Source organism: Gymnogyps californianus, chromosome 5 (genome assembly GCF_018139145.2).
Source record: "Gymnogyps californianus isolate 813 chromosome 5, ASM1813914v2, whole genome shotgun sequence".
In the NCBI taxonomy this organism is placed as follows: domain Eukaryota; kingdom Metazoa; phylum Chordata; class Aves; order Accipitriformes; family Cathartidae; genus Gymnogyps; species Gymnogyps californianus.
The window spans coordinates 55299657-55325518 of NC_059475.1; the positions used below are offsets into that span (position 1 = coordinate 55299657).

Consider the following 25862-nt stretch of genomic DNA (forward strand, 5'->3'; position numbering starts at 1 on the left):
AGGCTTCATTTTCTGAGTTACTGTGTGTGCACCCTATAACCAACAATCCCTGAACTTACAGGGGCCTGCACATCATGAGTTGCTCCCCGCGGATCCAGTCTGGCACCCCTCACAACAAGGCAGAGTCACATTTGCTCAGACTATCCTTGCTTGTCAGCTGAAGTTTAGGCCTTGCTGAAAGAAATTTTACACAAATCAGGAGGAATCCTGCTCTATTGTTTCACTAGTATAATATCCAACCTAAGTATTATTTCCTACAAAATCAGACTGATTTTTTCTTGCCCTTCACCAGTTGGCATGGAGAGCAATTGAGGTACATTATGGCTACATTAGAAAAAAACTGTTCCTTGTGCAATCCATTTAGCGTTTGCAGCACCCTTGAAAGGCTTTGCTATCACAGACAACGACCTCGGTTTCATTTTGCGTAACATGGGACACATCCCATGCCTCTGAGCAGAGCTTCATCCCAGCTGCCCTCCACAGAGAGTAAGGTGATAGCTGCAATGGTGGGCAGAGTTTCAAAGTCCCCTCTGTGTTTCCCTTGTCTCTGTGAGACTCTGGGCATGTCCCCACACCCGTCAACCTGCCTGAGGTGGCCTTGGGCCATCGCCGTCCTGTCAGCCTTTCTCCAGCCAGGCCAGCAGAAGGGTGGCATGAGCATCAGTCACCATGGGATCTCCCATGTGCTGCGGGGTGGTGGTCCCTCTGGGACTTTACCCTTCACCTTTGGGACAGGTTATGCCCACAGTGCAGTACAAAGCCACCACTCTCCGGGTGGCACCACACCAGTCTGTTTTCCACACTGCCACTGCAATCTCTGCTGACTTGTGCAAATCCCCTAAAGTTAGTTGACTTGCTTTGGGACAGCTAAGGGACAACTGCTTCCCATGGAGGATGAAATGCTGCCCACTTATTAGGGCAGGACCTTTAATAGCACCACCTCTGCAAACATGGGTTTGGATGAGACAAAAAAGCAGAATTATGACTGCAGACTTCTGTGACCAAGATGTGTCCAGCTGAACACCTCACTTATTTGCTAAATCCCCTTGCCTTGATTCTCAAATCTGCAGAGATGCATACAGGTTAAACGATTCTCACCTTGACCTCAAGTTAGGGACTTGAAGAATGCAATCTTATAGCACTGTAAATGGGCCAAACATCGAAGTGAAACAAGTCAGCCCAAGCTTATCGATGCCAGGGAATTAGGCTAATTTATTGCACTGACAGAAGCTCCAAAGGGAGCAAGTCAGAATAACAAAGCGGAGCTATTATTAAACTCGAAAGTCTTAGGCTAATATATAGACGGTTAAAAAGGAAGTCGAAATGACCCACCCCTGGCCAGGCTATTCAACCAAAACAAAGGAGCGCACAGTTTGGATACTCCTGCTGGTCTGTGAGGTCAAGGAAGAGATGCCATGGATCTGGACAGACTGTGCTAGCTGTCAAACAAAAGGCTTACAAAGAGCTGGCTAAGCCCCCCCGCCCCCCAAGAGGTTAGGCAGGGAAACTTTCTAATGATGGAAAATATGGTATCACTTGCTTCTGTTAGGTTAGCTGTTCAGGCAGCAGGACAGTGTTAAACTCAATCTCCACATGCACTTGGTTAATGTGAGGAGACATTAATCAAGGACATGGCCCTGGAAAGAGTGAGAGCACTGACAGGAAAAGAACGGGTTTGCCATGGGCTGCAGAGGAGGAGATATGTCTGGGCAGGATATGCCCAGCCCTGGGTACTCAAGGAGGGTGGAGAGAGGCATAGGAAATCCTCTCCCCTAAGCTCCCCTTACAGTCAGCACAGGCAATCGAGCCTCCTCTGGAAGGCAATCTAGAGCACACAAAGGAAGTTCCTGCTTTAAATCCCTCTATGAAGTCTCAAGTAGAGTACAGAAAGCTCCTGTAGCCCTTTATGGTGCTTTTAGTCCTAGCTCTAGGGTATGTGAGGGTTAGCATTATAAATATCTAGGTTTTAGTTAACAGAGACAACATGGACTGAAATTCATTTGATGTGCTCAGACGTATTTGATATATTTGACTAAACATACTGTATATCATAACTTTTCTTACCATCTTCAGTCATCATTTATGCTAAAACCCACAACCATCTACCTCTGCATATTGTTATTTTACTAGGCAAGGGAAAGCACATAGAAAGTGGCTGCCACATTTAAAAATATTCCTGTCAATGTAATTAAAAGAAAATTATGTGCTTTTAAAATTTGGGAATGATAAGGACATGTTAGCACTAAAAGAAAAAAAACTCCATTTGCTCATACCAGAGAAGCAATGTCACAGGCAAAGCATTTAAGAAACACTGTCCAAGATCTTGCCTTCTGATAGAGCTGGACAACTGCACAGGATCTAAAAATGCTCTTCAAACACAAGTGTAATCTGCAAACACCAGCGAGCCTCCTCTGGGAGGCAGCTCAGGCATTCAGCTGGCATCTGCAAGTCACATTTAGCCTGGCCTCTCATCATGTGAGGGGCCAGAGCAATCCCCTTACAACTCCTGCGTCTCTTTCATTCATTCCTCCCTCCTGTTGGAAGAGGTGGCAGAGTTTCTCTAACTAGTAGTATACTTTCCAACACGATTCCCAAGGTGCTTGTAACCTTGGCATTAGCTAATGGACTCTGCATTTACTTCAGTTGCAAAATCCAAGGCTTCCCAACTCCCTTCTTTGTTCCATACCTCCTGAAAGAGGGATTTCTTAGCTGGAATCTCTCACTCCATCCGTCTATGAAATGTGGTATTTGTAACCAATGCCAAAGAAAAGCTTTTTCTAGCATCTCAGTTGGCTGGAGACATAAAGACATATTTTGTCTAAGTACTATGAGCCACTTCCTGATCTCATTTACACCAGCATGTATCCAAGTCAGTTAGAGAAATTACACTATGTAAAACCAGTCTCAGAGAGGTCTCATTCTGGCTTTGAGTATGCAAATGACTTGTTTGAAAGAACTGCCTTATTAAAATAGCTAATGACTGTCTCCTGCTTCAAAAACCAAAGACAAATCTTGGTTAGAAGGGAGTGAATGAGAATTTTAAGTTGCAATCTAGATAGACAACACCTGAATTCCCAGGAACCTTCTTATTCATAAATCCAGTTGCCTTGTAATGAAGAGATCTACCTTTAAAAATAAATAATCAACGTTGAGGCTCAAGTCTGCTCGTGGCTTTACAGCCTCTCTGTGGCAGCTGCAGTTACAGAATTGCCAAATATACTCTGTTTTTTGGAGAGACTTACTAGCAGTAGTTTTTATCTTTATGGCTAAAAAATATCTGAATTTCATGCTCATGAAAGGTGCCAGCTTGGGTGTTTTTTTGTTGTTTTGGGGTTCAGGGCGGTTTTTTTTAAAACAGAAAAAGTATCTGTAGAGCAAGCAGAGCAATGGCATGAGCATCCCAATGTTGTTGTTGTTCTAGTGTGATCTGAAGTTAACTTTGTACGACAGCACCCAGGGAGGGAGAGCATACATCCCTGTCAGGCTCCAGTTCTGGACTGGGGTGTAGGTGTGAGAACAAATAGAAGGCAACATTATGACAGACGCAGATAGCAGAACCAACGTAATGAAAATTATTTGTATTTGCACCAGGTAATTCCAGCCTATGGAACTCCTGGAAGCCACTGCGAGACAAAGACTAGATTTTAATCTCTATATGCTCGGGATAGATGTGTCTATATATATTTCAAATATCCCTTTGAGTATTTCTATTGATATAGGCTAGTAAGAAACTGAATTCTTCTGCCCCTCAGCCATGCCACATGGTCCAATCCTGTCTTTACCTGAGTTTTAGAAGTTAAAAGTATGAGCCTTATCTGAAATCTTTACTGAGGAATAGGGTCAAAGGAAATCACTGGCACTGAAAAATGAACTAGGCTGTCTTACACTAGCCTACCTAACAACTGTTCAAGCTGGAGGATTAGCATCAGGCAAGAATTAGTATCTGTCTGCAGTGAAAATCTTTCAGATATTGGAACTGGCTAGTTGAGCTCAGTGTTGGGCCACAGCTGACTTCCACCTGCGTGTTTCCCAGTTCTGCAGGCAGGGAGTGCAACTCTGGATCTGGACTAATGCTACTTCCTCCAACAAGGGTGCATGCATGCATTCCTGGCTCTGGGAATGGGTACTTTGCATCTGGTTATACAAGGATCACTAATGTGCTGAAAGATGAGGAACAGTTCAGACTTTATACAGAGATGACCTAAACCAATATTCACTAGGTGACAGCAAGCACCTTGCAGTTATTTTACAACACACTATGAAGCACAGTGTAAGAGCTTCCCAATTAACAGCTTATCTTGGGACATGACGACTGTTGCAAACAGTCCACTGACTGAAAGAACAGGGGTCCTCAGCTCTGTTTCTTTTTGCAGTCCTACCAGGTAAGCCGCATCACTGAAGAAGCAGATAGCAAACAATACTGCATATTGGTGAAATCTGAACACCTCTCACTCTTTATAGGTGTACCTGAGCTTCTTCCCTGATTCCTTCATATTCCACCCTCATTTTCTTCTGAACATCCTCATCAACGCTGGGGTCACCTATCCTGCTGAACAAGGAAGCAGCCTCCTCTAGCAGCCTTTCCAGCAGGACTGACTGATTTAAGACATCATTCAGCAGAACCTGAGCATGGCTCAGCTGCCACTGCTTCTCCTTTAAGCCAAGCTGCAACTCAATGTCAGGATCCAAGGTCACCCTCATGTTGTGAATCCATGCGTAAAACTCATCTTGGGCTTTCAGGTACTCACTCCAGTGCAGCCAGACCCACTCAATACGGCTGTTGGAGAGAGCAAGAGAGATGAGTTAGATGAAATTATGACGGGAGCAGTGGAGACTGGCAAGCTCAAAAGGCCTTCAAAGCAAAGGACAAGGTTCTCAGCAATTTTAAGCTGCTCTGACTTCAGGGGGTCCAGATTCACTTCCCAGGTCCTCCCTGCTCTGGGGAGGAAATATTCTGTACAAGGTCCCTGTGCCTGGCCAAACTCATCATTCCAGATCATGACGTGGGCTGAGCTGTGAAGGCAGAGAGCATTGAGGTCCCGCTGACCCCCTCTCCCCACACAGTCCCTGACATGCTCACGGGACTGGGATTACCAGTGATTGCTATCTACAATCCAGGCAGCAGAGAGAGGCAGGAAGCACTTTATGAAAGCACTGGATGAGACAACTGCCTCAACACATCAAATAGCCGTCTCGTGCAAAAAGTACGTTTGTCTTACCTGTGACAGTGAGTAATGTATATGGCTGTCTCCTCCCACAAGGCTTTGATGTCTTTCAGTTTAGATAGTACCTCATGCTTCTTATCCTCACCAATGCTGCGAAGAGCAGCATCTGCCTTCACAAGAATCAAGTCCATTTTCAAGCTGCCTTCTGGTTCCAGCGCACGTATTTTCTATGAGAAAAACAAACGAGACTGAAAGCATGAAAAGAAAGCAAGTATAATTGATGAAATTTAAACTTTGTTTTTACCCAGGAATCATGAAGTCCATGCTGCAAAGCTTCTCCTGAAAGGAAAATATGAACTTTCCTTCAGACTTGTTTATTCTTAAACATCCTAAAGGACTGAATTTAATTGAAAACCACGTAGCAGTTGAAAAACATTTATGTTAGCTACAAAAACCAGATCATCTTCTATCAAATATCTGTGGCTGTGCTTCCATTGCTGTTATAAAGTTATAGCACTATGTTGTCACAGGCCAGTTGTTCTCTCCCACCTGCCAAAGAGCGTAGAGGCAATCTCCACAGGGTACACTGCACCATCTCAATTTTAAGCTCTACTATAAGAAATCATGAAGCATATTAAAAAGGCTTCCTACTGCAAATAAAAGTTGGCTCAGAAAACAAGCCAAGAGAAATTAACTAGTGGAATTTTCTGCCTGCTACCAAATTTTGCTTTGACCCTAAATTGCTAAGTTATGAATTGGTGAAAACGTGTATGTTACACAAATTGGAATGCCAGGAACTGAAAGTTAAGCCATCTAATTTTAACCGGACTCTCATCCTCTACCCAGAGATGGAAAATCAGCACAAGTTCTGTACAACAATCTGTAACAGATAAATTATGTCCCAATTTGGATGTCAGCTTTCAGCATCACTTTATCCAAACTTCTGATACCATCAGATCAGCTTTTCTTGCTGTTCTTCCATGGACTCCTGGCAAACTGCAGGCTTTCAAGTTTCAAGGAAAAGGCTTCTATAATGAAAACACTGAGAGGTTCAAAATCAGCAACTACTTTTGGAAAGATTAGGCCTATGGGATTTGTTCAAAAAAAATCATGTCAGTTATTGCAAAGGTGAGACCAAATCACAGGCCTTTGGATTTCCAGTCTCACATTCTGGGAAAAGACTGTTCTTTTGGCATGTACACAGCACATCTGCAAGCGACGTACAAACAGGTGTTTGGATGAGCTACTATGAAAAGTGTGATTAAAAGAATCCAGGAAAGCAGGGCAAAGGCTAGGGCACCGAAAGAAAATAAAAGCCATAGCTATCACCCGACAGGAAAAATTTAAGAGTAAAGCTGTATTCTAAGCCTGACATTTTTCCAGCAAGTGAAAGCAAACAACAGCCGGAGAGAAAGAAGTGGCTATACAGGCATTTTTCTTTTTCAAAGCTGTTTTTTAAATGATTGCTATCTTTGGCTGGCATTTTCATTAACAAATTAACAGAAAATAAACCACAGGAAGGAAGCATGAAAAAAAAGGCAAGCCAGACGCAAACAAGGAACTGAAAAATGATCACTGGATTTGAAAACAGCCAATAGGTAAGGCAGCAAGCATATCACAAGGACACATGAGCCGGACAGGGCAGCCAGGCCCAGAAAGGAGGCAGGATGAAGGAGCAGGAGGTGGATAAGGTACACACAGGAAGAGAGAACAGACACTTGTTATTCTTTAGAATGATGAATTTCCAAAGTCTGAATTGAAAAAATCTTCTAATGTGATTTTTTGCATGTTATAGACCTCCTCCAAAGCCCACAGAAGTCAACAGGCTTCAGTTCAGGCCATGTTAAATCACCACAAACTTCTGAACCTTACATCTTGTTATAACTGCCATGAATGCACCCCCTTTGCCAAACTACCACTCTCCCTACTCAAGTTCCTGTGTTTCTTGCATGTTTTTTGAGACTGTACATATCATAGTTTCCCAGACAAAAGGAAAAGGTGAAAATAATTTAAGGGCAGAAATAAATCTATAGACCAAGAGGAAATACTTCAGATTTTCATGACCGTCATGCAAGTCTAGCCATCATCCATCACTCCATGAACAGTCTCTATATTATGCCAGAGGCAAGATCCAGCCTCCAATGAGCCAGTTAAGGAAAAAGGCTGAAGACATTGCTGTACCATCGTGGTAACTACCTTGTCCTCCATGTAAGCCTGCAATGGTTTTTTGGAGTTGTTAAACTTCAGAAGAGGCAGTCCAAACATGAGTAGACACACAAAAAGAAAGACTTTTGGGTAAATAATGATGGGAAAGATTTGGCCATTTAATTTAAAGAACAGACTAGTTGGAATTAAAGGTAATACAAATATAAAAATAGTTTCAGTGTTAATCATAGAAATACCACCACTCGCTCTAATCATGAATGGTAGAGATGGGACAAACAGCTGTTTCATTCTCTGAGATTACAAGAACAAGATAACATCTAATGAAACTGAAGTTAATGAATGTGAAATCACAGTAAGAGAGCAGGCACAATCTGCAACATGATCTCTGTGAGAAGAGTTATACAAGAGATTAAGTAAGACCAGAAAAAAATGAAAACATTTACCTTTTCATTAGACAGATTATAAAGGGGAGCTGTAAACCCTCTTATCATCAGGGTTTATAGAAAAGGACAAGGGCATTACTTTAGAACAGCCCATTACTAGGACACTGCAATCTTTCTCTATCAGTGCCAGAGTCCTGGAGGAGATGGAACACTAACGTGATCTGATTCTCTCATACTATATGACTATATGAGTTCTGCAAATCACTATCTGGTAATTGCAAGCAGCGACTCAATTGTTTCAGGTTTGAGCATGCTCATAGGAGACTGTAAACATTTAAAACTGCCAAACCTGCTGCCAGTCTTCCAAATCAATCTGAAAAGCTTGGAAGCCTGTGATATCAAATTGCCATCCTCTTTTTCTACAACGTCTGTAAACGTTTTGCAGATGGAAAAATTAGAAAGAATACTGATGTAAACCCATCCACACAGCACCAATATTCCAGCAAGCAGAGGCAGCTGACAGTTTTCTAATGGAAAACTCCAGAGCTCACAGCCATAGCTGCTGTAACAATGGCAGCAGTGACAGCCACCTCTGAACCACTACATCACTCTTCCCTTACCTCTGTCTCTCTCAGTCTGGCTTCTAGGGCAGATCGAGGTCCCTTGGTGTTGTCATTGATCCTCAGTCTCTCCTGGATGGCCTTCATCCAAGCTTCTGCATTCTCCACGCTACTGTCAAATTCATCCTGTAGCTGCTGAGTCATTGCATTCGAAGAAGCTGAAAGGAGAAGAAACAGGGAAGTAAGTGGCTTTTGGTTAAGACCTAAACAGGAATGCATTCAGGGCAATCTAAAGGAGCAAGGGAGAAAAGCTAACGATGTTGTGGCTTTCCTTTTTAATGATAATACCAGAAAATGTAGCAGTATCGCGATTCAGTTGAGCACAGAGAACACATTCACACTGCAGCTTTCCCAAATGAAAATATACCAGGAAACAAAAAGAAGGTGGGGAGCTGTGGGAGGCTCCATTACAGTAAACAGATTTAATTCAAAGCTTTCAAATGAGATTAATCTGGTGTTTGTGGAGTATTCCAGACTGGCTACACCAATCACAAACACTTTCTGTTTCTTTCCAGAGCCTAGTCAGTACAAAACTCTCCCTATGCCCTTCCAGGCTCATGTACTGAGCACCTGACACCAGACTAGCACAGCACTTCAGCACATGATTAACTTAGAGGTATATAAACCCTTTACAGCTGGTGAGATCAGGATCAGATGCTTAGGCCCTCAGTTAACTTGTTCTGCTGAGACCATGGAGAGGTTATCTGAATGCACGTGCAGTGAGTCTGGGATACACAGACAACGGGAATTGGCCAGCAACTGCCAGGACAAACCACTCACAAGCCATCACATGGGAATATCAACATTGATGGATTTCTTCTTTTCCCACCTCTCTTATTCCACACCAGGCTCCAAGCTTTTAATTTTCCTCTCCCTCTCTCTTGTTGCTCCTTCCCCATCAGCGGGAGGGTATGATGGTTGGTTGCTCTGTTGATGTGCTCTTGTCTTCCCTGTTTAAAGCATAAGCTCTCTGCTGCCCAGATGGCCTCCTTTGTGCCTGTACAATAGAGGAGAGCCATCCTACATTCACCCTTAGGCACTGCCGTACTAAACTTGACTAATAAGGATGAATCATAACAAAGCCCTCTGTAGGTCAGCTCCGCTGAAGTGAACAGAAAGATAGCCATTGACATTAAATGGTTTTGGATCACATCCTACAACTACTGCCAGCCAAGCAGTCAGTGTCTCTTGTAAATTAAAATATTCTTCCTCTTTGTTATTCATCACTGAAATATTTTTGCAGCACAAAGTTTGAGGCTTAATTACTGAACCCAAGTTTGTTGCACAGAATTCAGTTCCACAGCAGCCCCCTCAGTTTCCATGAAATGATTCATGTGGAAGAAAGTGCTCAGTGCAATAGGCAGAGCATGGTTCTTGGCGAAGCTGGACCAGTGGTGTTTTGTAACCACTTTAAGTCTCAGCAGCTTAGTTTCTACAAGGGAGAGCCATCCTTCTTCTGCCCACTGGCAGAAAGCTTCCCACCATCCTGCCAATGTTCCTGGTCATGAGGCAAAAGGATTAATGCAATATTAGATGTCCTCCCCTGTAGCTCTCAGTGCATTTTCTTCCACATTAGACCAGAGGAAACAAGATGTTAGTGTTCACAACACTCATGTCTGGCAACAGAAACAGTCTAAATTGTTGCTTCCCAGCCTTCAGCAGGCTTTATGCTCAACTGGTCCCAGAATAGAGCGAGAGAACTGCACCTACAGAGCAGCTACTGCACTACCTGCAGGGATTACTGGAGCAGAGGACGGGTCAGACCTCCATGCACAGACAAGCGGAGCTGCATTTGCATGGAAGAAGGAATTCCTCCCTAAGTGAGAGATGCCAGATGGGGCAGAATCCAAAGCTGTAACTCTCAGAGCTAGAGGGCAGTTTTAAAAAGTGTGACCTCACCTTGAAAAGATTAAAGAATAGAACAGGATGGACTGGATTTAGTGAGGGTGGTGTGGCACAGGGCAGCTACTCCCTCTCTCAAATATAAAAAAAAAAAAATGACAGGATATATAATTAAAGCTAAAATCATTGACTTCCATCACAAGAGTCCTAAGGATGAAGCCAGCTAAAGGAGTAATGTTATTCTCAGTGGATTGCTAGATAGCTGTGTCCTTCTCCAACTATGACTGGTCCAGAACTGACGTTTCTGAACTATAATAATCCAACTCTCAGAAAAGAGCACACATCTTTGTAGCTGACTCATCAACTCATTTTCACATTAACATTTCTCATTTTATCTGGCAGCTGTAGAGGGACTGTCCCCTAAAACTTTCCTTGTTACATACATACATTTCTAGGCAAATAGTTTCTGAACGTGCAAGTGTAAGCTGTGGCGATTCCAGTTATGCTATTGTGAAACAAAAACTCACAGTACATTTGCTGGATAGACTCTGATGAGGAGTGGAATTAATTTCCTAGGAGAGGTTTCTATTCCTGGTAACATCCATATCATATTTAAAATTGGCTTCAGGACTCCAGTCATGGAGCAGCCAATACAGAACATTACGTTATCCTAGTCCTATTTCTTATAAAAAGTAGAGGCCAATCAAACATGGTTAAGAAGCAGTGAAAAACCTACTGTCATCTAACATGAAGAAAACCCCACTCACTCTCTGCCCTCCTGCTGCTCTCCTCTGAGCACAAGGATTTTCTGTCCAAAAACCACAGATACACAGACCCCCATCCCACACACAGGCGTTACATGTAAGCAGCCAACACAGGAAGCCATGAAAACTGTTATTTCAATATTAAGATGACCAGTTTGCAAAGGAAGAGAAACACTTTGCTACTCCAACCACCTGCATAACACCGTTGACTGATTTTGACCAAGTAATGCCTACACCTAGCACCATAAAGATGATTAAATTTAGCACAGACTCTGACCCAATGCCCAGGCAGATTTCATGGTAGCTATGACCTGCAATACCTGACATGGATTTGGACTGCCTCTTGAGACCGACTGTGTCCTGTGCTCCCTCCTTCCTCCACTCCGGGCAGCCAGACCCTGGCTGAAGCAATATCAGCTACAGTGTCCCAGAGTCTTTTGTTCTGGAATCCGCTCAGAACAGCTGTTGACTATCTGAAATTTGGCAATATCTGTAATTTCTTTGCAAACGCACCTAAAGCTGGGATAAATGATTATTGGATAAGTGCTAATGAATCAACAGTATTTACCCCATTTCTGCTGCATCATTGGGACTAAATGATTGAGCAATACTTCTGGACTTGAAATACAGGGCTCTGATCACTACAAGAAATACAAAGGAGACATAGCAGCTCCTGGAACAGACCTGAGCTGTTCAGCTGTGCAAAGCCAGCATTCACAGACCAACCTGCAACAGCAGCAGACCATTAGGGCCACCTGTACCGTGGTGTGACAGCCCCTGTCCCAGGCCACAGGCTCAGGACCCACTGTGCCAGGGAAAGCCTCCCGTTAATCACAGATGCGAGCCTCTGAGCAATTTGTACAAAATTATTTTTATCATACTCATTTTCAAATGCATGTAGCTGTTCAAAACAGCTTTTCATTTTAATGCCACTTGAATCAGTGTATTAATTCATACCGTGGAAGGCGTATTTATACTGCAGAAAGCGTTTAGCATCTCTATACATATGTTACTAAACAAGGGTAATAACTATGCATAAGAAATTCTGGCATAGATAATGAGATGCTGAGCAAAACCAAGTTTTATTTGTCCAAATGCAATAATACAGTAACTTAGCAGAGGTAAGGAAGAAGCGTATTTCAGGGTGCTGAACATAACTGACCCAGGACAGCTCCTGTAGCATGTCCAGACGTTATAAAAAGCACGTTTCAGGAACAGGATAATGTAAGACACAGATTAGCTTCAGACTCCTTTAGCTGAACCTCTCCCACAACACTAGTCTTCCTGCCTTCTCTGAATCACCCTCCATGGCCACCAAAACACGGGTTGGCAGTGTCTGGGTAGGCACACGTGTTTCAGTGCCACAGAGGGCATGATGCCTCAGCCCTTGCCCAGTTACTCTGCCAGACCCACTGCACACCCGCAGCACAGGCAGGGCTTGTCCTGGGCTGCCTGCCACTCAGTTACCACGCACGGGATATCTGCACCTTTGGAAGAGGGAAAGATGAACTCCTGTGGCAACACACACCTGTCTCAAGTCAGCATCACTCCTCTCCCCCTCTCTCATCCAGGCACAAGACCATTTAGCAAGGAGGGAAGTCAGAGGACTGTAACCCACCGCCTGTTCCTAAACTCCCTGAGGAGAAGGGGCAGCTGGCAGGGCACTGGGGGCACACGCGCTGTCCCCCTAGCATGCCCACAGGCTGAATACCCCAACATGAATTAATGAGATCCAAAGCAACAGCAAGCTGAGTTTTGCTTATAAAATCTGCTCAGCTCCTGAGCTGTGCCCCGTTTGCATTGGGCTGGGCTGAAGAGAAGAGATACAGAGGCAGCTTTGTATCAACTGTGGTCTTGGAGCCATCTCGCTGAAAGAGCGGATAAATTAATTAGCTCACTGCTCTGCATTATAGCTCTTGGAGCCACTATATGGTAGCAGTGCCACTGAGGGATGTGGAGATGCCTGGGTCTCCACAGCAGACCCTGACACAGTGAAAGGCACAGGTCATCCTCCACGTGATCCACCCAGCACACGCAGGGCCAAATTTCTCTGAGCACTTCTTCCAGAAGTGCACTGGAAAGATTGCTGAAGCAGCTGTATCTAATAACTCTCACTAGGGTATTGCGAGATTTACTTATTTAATATTTGTAATGCACTACTGAGAGCTTTTAAAATTATTTTGCAAGTGCAGTGTCTTTTTGTTAAGATTATACTGTTATTTTGCAATGTTTCCTAACGTACTATTTTCCCTCTGCCAAGTCATGCTGCCTTTTTTAAAAAAAAAAAAAAAACTTCTTAAAATGTTTCTCACAACCGCTCCCATTTTACGCATTCTTTTAAACCCTACATTTATAGAACACAGGCTTTTAAATGGTTTCATTATGTCTTGGATTCCTATATTCATGTACTACTTGACTAGTTTCCAGAACCCAGTTCTTACAAAAATAAAAGTACAAAAATGCTCCAGGAAATTCAAATCACTCACCATTAGGGAGACCGTTTTCCAATTATTGAAATACTTCAAACTCATTTGGTTCTGGGATTGAACGTGGAAAAAAAGATTAAAAAAACCCCACTGGACTGTGTCAAATTTTATACAAATGCATGAGTGTTGAAGCAATTTTGGTTCTGGGAATTGTATCTGGGATAATTTAATAACTTTGCAGCTTCCCTGGATACTGTAAAGAGAACTCTGAGAAGGAGCAGAGCTGGGAGCTCTGACCCATCTGCTTCAGACTAGAGCAGAGGGTCAGTCGTTGGCACAGATCACAGAGAGGCGAAGCACTGACCGTTGTCTTTCCAAAGCTGAATATTCTTGGTCTACTCCAGGAGGAGCTGTTTTGAATCACTTTACTAATAGCTGATGCTTTACCATCCGAGGGACTGAAAGCCTCCGGGGTAGCCGCACCCACGTAGAGCTGAGTTAAACTGCCTGAGTAGGTGCAGAAGCCCTCAAGGTTTCAAATAAAAGGTGTAGTTATTTCCAGCATAATATTTTAGAGGCTCAAAGCATTAAGCCTATCACCTTGGCCATCTTCCAACACAGCCTGTGTTATTTGCAGTAAATGCTTATGACAGTCAGCGATTGTTTGCCCTAATTAATGAGCTAGAGAATAAATAGTTTTTTAGAATAAACACATCCATATCCTAGTTACAAGCATCCCCTTCAACCAAGGAACGCTAACATCATGAGTACATACGGCACTCATGCATATCATAATCATTTCCTTTCCCTTACAAAAAAATCCATAGGAAGCCTATGCTAGGCTAGGCTAGCCTAGGCTAATGCAAGACATTTTGCCACAACATGATCACACCTGATAATTTTCTATCTATTTGATAGAAAAAACTGAAAAGCAGAGACATGTTCTGCACAGGCTAACTCTCAAAAAAGCCTGATTTTTTTCAACCATTTGTTTAAAGATTAATTTCAGACTTTGGTGACAGCCAGTGCAAATGGGATATCTTTTTGCTTTCTAAGACTGCTGTGGAAAACATATAATCCCCAGGTCTAAAAAGTCATTTCCTAAAAAAAGGGATTGAAATTTTAAAATAGTTCTATATCTGAATGGAATCATCATATGCAAATAAGGCAGAGTTCGGTCCTGGGGCTATCTTCCCTTTTAGTATCAGGAATGACAATCAGTAGATCTGACCACAGCATTTTTATTTTTTATATTTCAATCTTCAATTCATTTGGAAGTAAAAATTATAGGTGAGGACTCATAATTACAAATCTCTCCCCACTCCATAGACTCCACACACACACTTCTGCATTTCCAGGTCACTCTAGGAGACAGGCTGGTCTACCATGATTCAATTAGATAAGTAAAATGCAGATTTTAGTACTGGTCTAGAATTCCTTTTTACCACCAAGGAGACAGAGTATCTGTATTAGATATCTGTCTGGTTTAGATTTTGATCTTCTATCCCCATATTATTGAGGTATTAAACAAACTTTAGAGCATTTATTCATTCAGACCATTCACAGAGTCTTTAGTCTGGGAAATCACAGGTTAAAAACCTCTGCTCTACAACTTAGCAGAGATTTTTCAGATCCAGGGAATCTGTTTTGGAAATTGCCCCTGAAAGGTACCTGCAGGCTTACCAGCAATCTACATCTTGTGAACTTGTCCCCAGCTGCTGAAGTAGGCTAGGTTTCAGCTTTGCTCAGCTCCCTAAGAGTTTTACCATCAGTCAGCCAACAAAAAAGCACTGCAAGCCAATAGCATTAGTCTCACGGTCTCTGGAGGCTAGAATTTATGTATTTAATTATCTCCCACTTGTCCTCACAGACTGTACAATCCCTCAGTACTGGGTGCCAGTCACAGCACTGATATACTGACCAATAAAGCTCTGTGGTATCTGCCTCTTGGCTAGAGATCAGTGAACAATTCAGAATGAATAACACATCTGATAAATTGTTCGTCTTTTGCTGGTCATATATTGTGTACGGACAATCTCATTTTCTCAAAGGTGTGGTTATTCCTATTTGCCAAATATATTCTGTAAATTAGTTTTGCTCTGTAGATCATTCCCAAGTAATTCTTCCTTGCGATTCTTAATATCCCAGCTGCGCTGCTTAATTTTGGTTTGGCATCACAACCCTAGTAAGAACTTGTCCGTCTTCCCTGGCTGGCTGGCAGCGCCTCTTCTCGTTCGTGTGCAGTTTGTCACACGGTAACTCCCGAGGGCCATTTTCATAATCAGGTCCCCAATGTGTTAATCTGCGTACGAAGAGCGTGCTTTCACAGCACTCTGTGGTGAGCAGAAGTGCCCTACAGTTAAAAGGATAATACGTCTGTCCCAAAGAGATTACAGACGACATGTTGGAAGGGGTTCAGCAATGAAAGCAAGGCATCAGTGTGTACTTAGGGACACAGAGTGGTGGACAGAAGAAAGGGCCGTTAGAGACTGCAGCTGCATTTCCAGTGCTTTGTGCAAGCTGTGGTGGTTCCACCACGCACGTCATCCGCCCACCCCTTGCAGCCAGAGATACTCAGGAAGAGATCCTCAAGCCCTGCTAGAGCACGTGGCCTCAGCATGGGGTCTGCAAACATGCTGGGACTCAGAAGCGTGTCTCACACCAGGAGAGAGGATTCATTGCACTGAACCTCAGGCTGTCGGTGGGACACCTTGAGCTATGAGCCCTGCGACTCCCTGGGGAGTCAGTGTGAGAGAGGGGCACTTCCAAGCAAGGATCCATGCCAGAGGTGGGACAACCTGCCTTCTGCAGGAATTCCATGTCCTGAAGAGGCCTACAATTGTAATGTGGGTGCTCAGGGCTGCAGGATGTCAATCTGTCCCCAAGTCTGCATCATTTCCTCTGCCACATCACTGTTTCCACATTTGGATCCAGGGGTTTTTTGTGCATACGATTTTTTTTCCCTTTACAAAATCAGTGTTAAAATCTTACTTGACCATCAGTCAAATGCCTCTGCCTCTGAGTGAGCAAATGTGTGCAACCTGGGAGCACTAAGTGCACAGCTTTTAAACTAATAAACCTTTTAAGTCAAGTATTTACTAGAAATATTTGTTAGAAATAAAGTCACTTGCAAGTACCTAATGAGTATACCCTAAGGGCACAGTATCTTTTGTCCCCTTTAGAACAGCTGAAGGACTAACTCCCCAAAACATAAGATTTCTCAGATATATCTTTCAAAACATTATCACTAGGATGATGCTAATGAGATATTTATCTGGTGAAAGTGAGACTCAATGGAATTAAAAAAAAAGTAGTTAGCAAGTAGGACAATACTAATTTTAAATACTGAAGTTGTTGATTAAAATAAGAGTTATTTTCATGGGATCAAAGCACATGATTATGAAAAAATTAGCAGATTGTAATTTGTACGGAAAAGGAAGATCTGTTTATATAAAGAAAGAGAAAAATGACCATTGCAAGAGCTAAACACTTGAAATGCTCTCAAAAACATACAGCAGGGTAAGTAAAGCTAGACCTAAACAGCCAGCACTCTGGACATAACTTAAAGTAATATTTGCATTAAGCTGATAATGCCAGGCTTTATATTGCAAAATGGCACTGGACTGCGTTCAGACAAACCCATACGTGAACAAGGCCTGCCTGTGTCCCAAACAAAACACACTGTTGGAACTGCCAGCAACCTCATCCCTAAGCTCAGAAACAAAGTAGACCACTGCAAAATGGTGGATATAAATTAATTTTGAGTGGCTGAGAACATTTCTGGAATTGAATAAAACAGGCTGCTTTCTCGTGACTCATTTCTGCCTGAACTATTGCAGTTTTCATGTCTTAGTCATCCGCCCACTGTGCATGCTCGCCAGGCACTGTGGGTTAAAGAGCAAGATTGCATCTCTGCTTTCAGTTGCAAAGACCCCTCCTAGCAGCCGCTGGAGCGCGAGCAGGCTTTCGGTTCTGTAAAGAGACCAGCATCGCCACAACTCCAGCGCTCTGATAGCCCAGAAGTTCACAACCGGGATGAAGAACGCCTCCGAAATTAAGCAGCACTGCCTTTTTAGTAGTCTTTTTAGCCCGACTGAGGACTGAAGTCCTATAGTTTACAAACCTAAAGGGGATTTGAGCCTCCTCCTACTGAGATTAATCAAAACTAAAACAAAGAGTAAAGTGGCAGCAGGACCCAGCAGTAAGCCGCGCTTGTCAGCAGTCCACCTCCAGTAAGGAGGACCAGAGAGTTATTTAAAGCTGTGATCACAGATTAATTACTGCGCTGAGCAGCGAGAGTAAAGCTAAAGCTTATTCTTCTCACTCTTACATCATCCACTTTTAATTACCTTTTAGAAATGGAATACTATAAGAAACCAAAGCTCTTTTTTTCCTGTGAACATCTGAAAAGATCAGGCAGCTCAGCTCTATTTACACCCCAGTGGGACCTCAGGGCCTACTTCTTCTCAGCAACTTTGAAAATCCCACCCTAAACATTATGGGACGGATCTCTGGGGCTGCTGCCTGCCAGAGAGCTAACACAGAGATACATTTAGAGCAACAGGGGTTTATATCAGCTGAGGATTTGCACGCACACGCTGGCATATTTGACATCTCCTGACAGATGTGTCACAGCCCTAACAATTCTCAAACCCTTGAAAGAAGGAAAAAGTGTAAAGATATAGATTCTTATAACCCAAGTAATATATAATTCTTCTACAAGGAGTAATATACATCATGGCACAAACTTAACTTTGATCTAAAAGAAATAATAATCTTTCCTCAGTAGTCTCCAAAGCCATCTTTTAAAGATACCACAAACACTTGTTATATTTTGAAGGCATTTCACATCACTGGAATTTTCCCCTGCTACTTGCCCTTTGAATTCATAGGTCAGGGCTCAGCAGGTACCTTGCTAAAGGTTGATTCAGAAAACAGAAGCAGGTTATCACCTTCCTGGAGGAAAATGCATCTGACTCTGTGATAGGGGACCACTGCTAAACCACAGCACAACAGAGCCTCCAATGACCATGTTTGGGCTCAATGAGCACAACACAAGCGACAACGCTTGTGCAAACTATACTGCCTACTTAAAAAAAAAATATTTAATTTCTTTAATCTCTTTTTACCTTACTGCATACACCCAGTTCATGTTTCAACAGTCATATATGGGACCTTAAACCCACACTATTTAACAAACTTCAGGGAAGGGATCTCAGCAGTCCCAATCTGGTGAACATTCTGGGGCTGTAAAAGCTGATATCATGTCTTGAGTGCCAGCAACACTCCCAACTTCCAACAGACACTCTCTCTGTTAACTTCACTGGCTGCCCCTTATCTCCAGCCCTTGTGGTGAGCACCATGGTAGGGATATTTTCGCTTCCTTTTTCCTGCCTTACATGAAGGAGTCCCCCATCCTGGCCTGCTGCTCACAAAACAGTTTATCGGGCCTCATTTTGTCGCGCAGGGCCCTCACCCTCGGATCCTCCCACCCTCTCCGCCAGCGCCCTGCAGTGCTGGCACCAAGCAGGAGGCGAGGTGTGGGCTTTCTCTGGAGACAAGCGCGCGAATGGGCTGGTCTTTGTGCACGTCACCAGCCGGGTGCTGCCGGAGCCCTCAGTCATTGCTCTCCCCCAGCAGGCCACTAATTTCTATCTCCTTTTCATTAGAATTCAAATCCTTGAAATTTCAAGGAACTTCATATTTCAAGGAACTCTGTCTCTAGAGGTAGAGACGCTTCTATCTCTCTGGCAAATTTAATGGAAAGCGGAAAATGAGTTCAAAAGTTATTAGGAGGCAAAAGATACAGACACGCTGCATGGTCACGACCATCTCACTTCGTTATGAAATAAAAGTAACAAACCTTACAAAAACCTTACCAAAATCCTGGGAATTCTGGGAAAAAGGGCAGGTAAAAGTCTGTGGTGATTTCATCAAAGTTCCCCAATGGGTTTCCAGCACAGCAAGTGCAATCCAGTCTGGCCTCCACTGGGCGTTACAACAGCGGTTCGGCACGGCTGGCAGCACGAGCAAGTCTGGCACGAAGAGAAACCGGCGGCTTCCTCCTTACTCATGTCGGAGGCAGCACAGGATTTCCTCTCTGCCTCCTACTGTGTGGTAGGAGTGAAAGAGGGGATGATAATCTAAAGACGTATCAGCCCAGGAAAAAAAAAAAAAAAGAGAAGAAAACCAGCATGGCATGCTGCCACTGTTTGAAAGGTAGGTAAGATTTAAATAGCAATAATCCCCAGAAACTATCTAGTTCAGGTCATCAACTAACAAGCTGGTTAATTCCTGTAAGGATTAATGCTTGAAATTATTATGCCTGACAGATGTTTGCTGAACAGGAATTAGTCCAGAATACTCATCATGAAAACCAGCAAGAAGTCAAAGTGCAGACAGGTACATGTTAGAGCTGAGATTTTTAGAAATCATTAGCTCAGCTTCTAACATAATTATAATTTTCCTTTCTACCCACTTTATCTTCCACTTCTTTTTTACTCTCAGCTCCGTAGCAGGAGATTCCCTTCACAGACTGACACACTAATCCAGATTCTGCTCTCAGTTACAACCGTGCAATGCGAAAAAGAGGTTAGCTGATATTTTCGGGCAATACTGCTGCACAATTTGGCTGAATGGAATACACTTTGTAGGCGTTAGCTGTCTCTCGTGATGGAGCACATGATGAATTCTCCATTCCTGATTCCCCAAAACTATTGGAAAATATAAAGCAGCATTCTCCCTCAATTAATTATGATCCTGCTGGGTACGTTTGCTGTTAGACATTCAACGAAACCCACTGGTTTGGTCTACCCACCCACTGCTATTTGCATCATCCTAATAGTGTAAATCTAGTTAATATATGCCAGGACCAAATCAGATCCCACTTACACTCAAGCTAGTGTAAATCGAAAGCAAGTCCATATGGCCAACAATCTCTCCAGTTTTACAGTTGCTGTGTATCATAATTTGTACTACACTGAGCAGCATATCTAGGATTACAAGAGAAGTAAGGAAGAAAGGTGGAGAAATCAGTGAAAACAAAATGTGGGGAAAAAAGTTGGTTCAAATTCTACTTCCAAATTAGAAGTTAGATACAAACAGGGATAAAACTATGAACCTCTCCACCTATTTCAGAATCAGGCAGCACAAGTAAACAGCATGGGGAAAAACTGAAGAGAGGAACAAAGATGGGATGAAAATCTAGGTGGAAGAACAGCAATGGAATAGAAACTGTTGATCAAGTTAACCCTGTGAAGTTGCTAATACAGAGGATTAACTGAAGACCAGTAGCCTTAGCTAGGCTGTGACCCCCATGTGCAATGGTGACCCCAATGCAGCCAACCGAACACAGCATTTTGCCAACAAAGGTGAAAAAAACCAAGGGACGGAAGAGGAGGAACATCTTAGGAATTAGCAACACTGTCAGTACCTCTAGAGAGAGAACTGACATACCAGCTATTTTCCAACTGTCTTGTTAGCCTTTTGCTAACATGAATAATCCTTAGAAATGATAAGAACATCTCAAAACACATCAGCCTGCAGACTAAAATATATGATGCCTGGGGGAACGCAAACTGGAGAGCGGTCCATTTATCTGAAAGTCAAATCAGGGTTGTTTTAGGATTGTGTTGCTGTTTGAATGGTGGAGTTTAAAATGCCTATAAATGAACCCCTTCACACACTTTTTTCCCTGTTCTCTCTCTCCTGTGGTAAATCCCATAGTCACTGTAAATTTGCCATAGTCCTGTTAAAAAAAAGAAGGACTGAAACTACTAGTACTGAGGAAGCAGCTATACACAGCAGCTTGTAAAACACGGTAAGAAGTGGTCTCTTTGGATGACTAACCTAGAAAGCAAAGGAGCCCAGCTGCTACCCTGGTGAGTACAGACAGCCACAACCTAGAGGCAGCAATGAAAGTATCAAACTAACAGTCAGAAATGCAGCATTCCCCATAAAACTTTCAGTATGTTAGTTTCACAACATATTTTAAATATATAAATCCTAGATTACCACTTGAGCATAATTCCCTTTAGACCAAATTTGATTTTACATTTTTCCATATTTTAAAAGGAAACTGCAGTTTCAGCAAAATATTCCAGATGTTCCCACAACATCTGACCTGCCATTCCCTTCCTTCCCATACAAAAACCACTATTTTCAGTTTCAGCGATGGAACTGAAGGATGGAACAGTGTTTTTCCCACTCTTCAGGCCAACTATCATTCTGTTGTGGTAGTGGAAAGCATTTGAATGGCCTCTTCTTTAGCCTGACATCTCTATGTTCAAATATGGATTCAATTACATCTGTAAGAAAACCAGTTGGATGATCTTAGATTACCTGACAGTCTGTAGGCACTGCAAAGGGAACATATTTCTGCAAACCCAGTGCAGCCCATGGAATTAAATGACTACACTGCCCCACCGATTAACCTACTGTACTTAAGTGATACTCTGGACAGACTGGCCTCATTGCCCACTAACCGGCTGCATCTTTGAACAGCCAGTGATGTACCAGACCACTAACTGTTTAGGAGACAGAAGCTGTCACCCCAGTAGGGTTACAAAGATTATAAATTATAAAGCGTTGTCTGAGCTCTGACAAAGAGCTATGAAACCCCTCAGGTAGGAAACAGAGCGGCAGTATAAAAAAATTTCTTCTAAGACCATTACAACTGTGTTATATATTCTTACTACCCTGCAGAGGCTCAGGTCCTGACTGTGAACCAGCACTCCACTGTGCTGCAGGTAGCATGTGTAGAGCAGCGGTGGCATCCCCAATTTGCTGAGGTTACTGCTGAGGCAGAAGAGAAGAGGCAGAATATGGATACAGACAGAGGGGACACACACAGGAGTAATGAGGCAGTATTAGTCAGCATGAAAAGCCACAGGCAGAGCAGCAGCTGCCTAACCACAGTCAAATCTCCATAGACATTGCAGCAAAAGAGTTTTAAGGAGGAATCTGAGAGATGGTCATGACCTGGATTTGGGAAGAATTACATGTGAGGACAAGACTGGGAGAAAAAGCATGAAAGTGCTCAGGTGAAAGTCTACCAAGTGTCAGCAGAGGTTGGTATCATAGGCTGGCCAGAGGCGGAAGCTGCTCTCTCAGTAACAAATGAAATGCAGCTTGGGGATGTATGGGAATCAAAATTTCCATCTTCTGGGAAAGACTGTATTTCTAACTATATTTTATTTCTGAATTAGAATAACATTGGTATAAAGGGACTGTCCATGCAATTGCTACTCCCCAAAGAATCTGGTTTGGAATTGCTGTGAGAGGACTTTTCAGAAGGAACACCCACATCAAGCATTCAGGTTGTCCTAAGTACTGGGCTTGGAGGTACTGGCAGGGGTGGCACAGACAGGCGTCAAGTTCTTGATCTCTCTGGTACAATTTCACTCTGTGTAAATAATGAATCATTACGCAGAACCTAATCATTAGGCACAGCCTAATGTGTGTCCCACCTGCAAGCTGAGCATCTGAAAGATCAGGCTGAGGTAGTCATTATGCTCTGTCCCATTCAAGAAGGAAAAAAGTATTTTGACTTTACCAGTTAGCATTAAAAAAACAAACAAAAAAACCCAACCCACACACAAAACCAAACCCAGAAAAATGTCAGACCTGATCTGAGCAAGACTAAAAGAACCAAGATGTGGGTTAGCTGCTGGTAGTTGCTTGACTGAAAAAAACATCTATATTTGCAAATCCCCAAACTAAGGTGTAACCTGCTAGTAGCAATAACCTAAAAGCGCTTCACAAATACCAGAGTGACAGACAACATGGGAAGGGTGCACTATAGAAAACAATTACATGTGGAGCACTGAAGCAGCCTGTTAACATCCAGGTAAATTCCTCAGCACTGACTAACTACAACTATTCAACACTAGCAGGGCTTTACCAAAAAAAAAAAAAAAAAAAAGGCTGTGACATACTGGGATTAAATGTGTTCATGTACTTACTTACACAAATGTTTTTTTTAAACACCTTCAGCTCTTTCATCAGACAGCAAATGCTACTTCGCTCTGCAGACCAGAATGACAGTACCAGCCCCCTCCATCATTACATATTCTCACAATACACAACAACACCTGGACAAGCAAACAGCTGAGGGGAAAAATAAAGTAATGCTGAAGGCAAGAATATCGTTAGGGTTGCTAGTAGCCCCGTCCCAAACACCCCCTAGATAACTGCCATCACATGGTTATGGTGTACAAGCATCACGTCAAGGGATGCCTCTAAGGGAGTGTCTGAAGAAGGGGTATTTTGCAAATGGACAGAAGATGTCCTACCTGTCTTCTGCAGCACTGGAGAAGGTACATGGTATTGCAGGCAAAACAGGGATATGGGCAGCGAGATCTAGGCTGATGGGCGGTGATGAAAGCTAGCCATACTGTGGGCAGCTGGAGGTGGCACAGCTATGACTGCCTCACACAACCAGCTGTTGTGTTGCCAGGCAATGCCAGGGACACGCTCCCGCTCCCTCACCTCCTTGTCGTAACTTCCTCTCACTGCTTTACCATCATTCTCTTTCTTCCTTCTTCTTTGTCTCCCAAATTATTAATTTATTGATTCGACACTTATCCGTGAGCTTCTCTCAGGGCAGGGAACAATCATTTTGGGGATCTCCACAACGGGGCCATTTTTCTGACAAGGACCTTTAGTTCTGGACCAAGAGCTCGGTGCCAATGGCATTGCCTTCCAACTGAAGTGCTTCAGAGGAGAAGCAGTCAAACCTGGGGTTAGATTTGAGAAAATGAGAGTAAAGAAATTCATTCTACACTGAAAGTGTCTTAAAAAAATTAAGTAGTAACTAGGGAACAAGGATGCGAGGAGCGGGGGAAAAGTTCTACATGACAGAAATTTGAAGCTTGTATATTAAAAAAAAACCCACCCAAAACAGAGAAGCTTGAAATTTTTTCCTTTCTTTTAGATTGAAGACATTTTCTGTAGATTGGTATCTCACACCAGCAGCATGCACCCACTGACAGAACAACTAATGGAGTTGGCAGGTCTATAATCTGAGAATACAAGGGAAAATCTCAGGCTCCGGTGATGCCCAGGGCAATATTGTCACAGAACCAAGATTTCTACCCTGACTCCTGTGGACTTAAAAGACAAGGTAACAAGAAAAATTTTTCCTTGGGTGCTCTCTTTATCTGGAGATCTAAATTAACCCCAGTGCTTTTCTGGTGTTTACTGAGCTAGTGTTATTAGCTATGTACTTCACACAAAGCCTGTGCTTAACCCGCTGCAGCTATAGACCATTTCTGCTGACTTACATAAGAAACATCACCTACATTTGTCAACCGCTGTCATCTGCCATTCATATAATCACTACCCACAGAAACTCAAGAGCACTCATGCAAAGAGGCTTTTGCGTTAAGAAAAATCAGTCATCTAAGTTAAAGGAAATGCACAGCCTGGGGAAGAACTGACAGCTCCAAAGATTGGTTTCTTTTATTTACTCACAGAATCTTTAAGGCAGGGGCATATTTCCTCACATGACTCTGCCTTTCCATCTAACCAACTTGAAAATGCAGTGGGTGCATCAGCGCCTGTACACTTTCCACCTTCAGCTTCCCTGAACTACTTCAGGCTGTACCGACAACAGGGTACAAAGCCTGGATAAAGACCAGCTGTTACATCTCTTAAACTACTCCTCAGTCAGAGGCAACACGTGTTTTTCTGCTAGGATTGCCTCACTATAATGGCAGGAAAACAAGAGACAAGCATGCAGTGCTTTAAATCACATAACACTTCTATGTAAGGTGGAGAGAAAACACAGCCAAAAGTAACCTCTACACTTTTTTCACAGCTTAATTTTTTTATTGCTGTTTTGTCAGTCCAGCTGAGTGAGTAGGTGAGTCAGTGTGTGAGATAATCTTGTAGGGTAAAAGCTCCAATCTAGTTGGTTTTTAAATAAACCCAAGTATCCAGATCCAGTATGGGTGGTTTACTTTGTCTCACCCGTGACACCCTCCAACCTAGTACCTACAACACAGTTGCCATACACATCAAGTGTACCCCATGAGATGAGATGTTAGTGTCCCCATTTCACAGATGGAGACACTGATGTTCTCAGCAGCATCTATCTTTCAAACGAAGCCTCTGACAGATGGTGCCAGACTCAGCAACACATGAAGCACCCAACATCACTGGTCCCATTTTAAACCTCTGATTGTACATGCTCCTTCAACACAACATCATAGAGCAAATCTGTGGCAGAAAACACAGCTCTTCTGAATCAGTCCAATGCATGAAGAGAAGGATGACCATGTGCTCAACAATATGTGCTCAGCTTGTATGTTGTTTGGGAGTCGTGGATTAAGGCCTTGATGACTATGCTGTTTACTCAGCAGAACTATGCAAACAAACAGTTTCAGGAGAATTAATGAGAACTCTGGTTGTATACGCCAGCCTGGATCAAAACAATACTTACAGGCACACTCGTTCTTGAAAATCAAGTATTTTCAAGGAGCCTTGAAGAACATCT

General features: G+C 43.0%; 1 protein-coding gene across 1 annotated transcript in view; it reads right to left on the bottom strand.

Moving 5' to 3' along the window:
• SYNE3 (spectrin repeat containing nuclear envelope family member 3) overlaps nucleotides 1-25862 on the bottom strand; it is a 58784-nt gene that overhangs the window by 26844 nt on the left and 6078 nt on the right. The window contains exons 2-4 of the mRNA XM_050897573.1: nucleotides 8335-8492; nucleotides 5220-5392; nucleotides 4468-4777 (exon numbers count right to left, since the gene is read on the bottom strand). Coding sequence (XP_050753530.1) covers nucleotides 4468-4777; nucleotides 5220-5392; nucleotides 8335-8478 — 627 coding nt within the window. The 5' untranslated portion in view covers nucleotides 8479-8492. The remainder of the gene's footprint in view (nucleotides 1-4467; nucleotides 4778-5219; nucleotides 5393-8334; nucleotides 8493-25862) is intronic.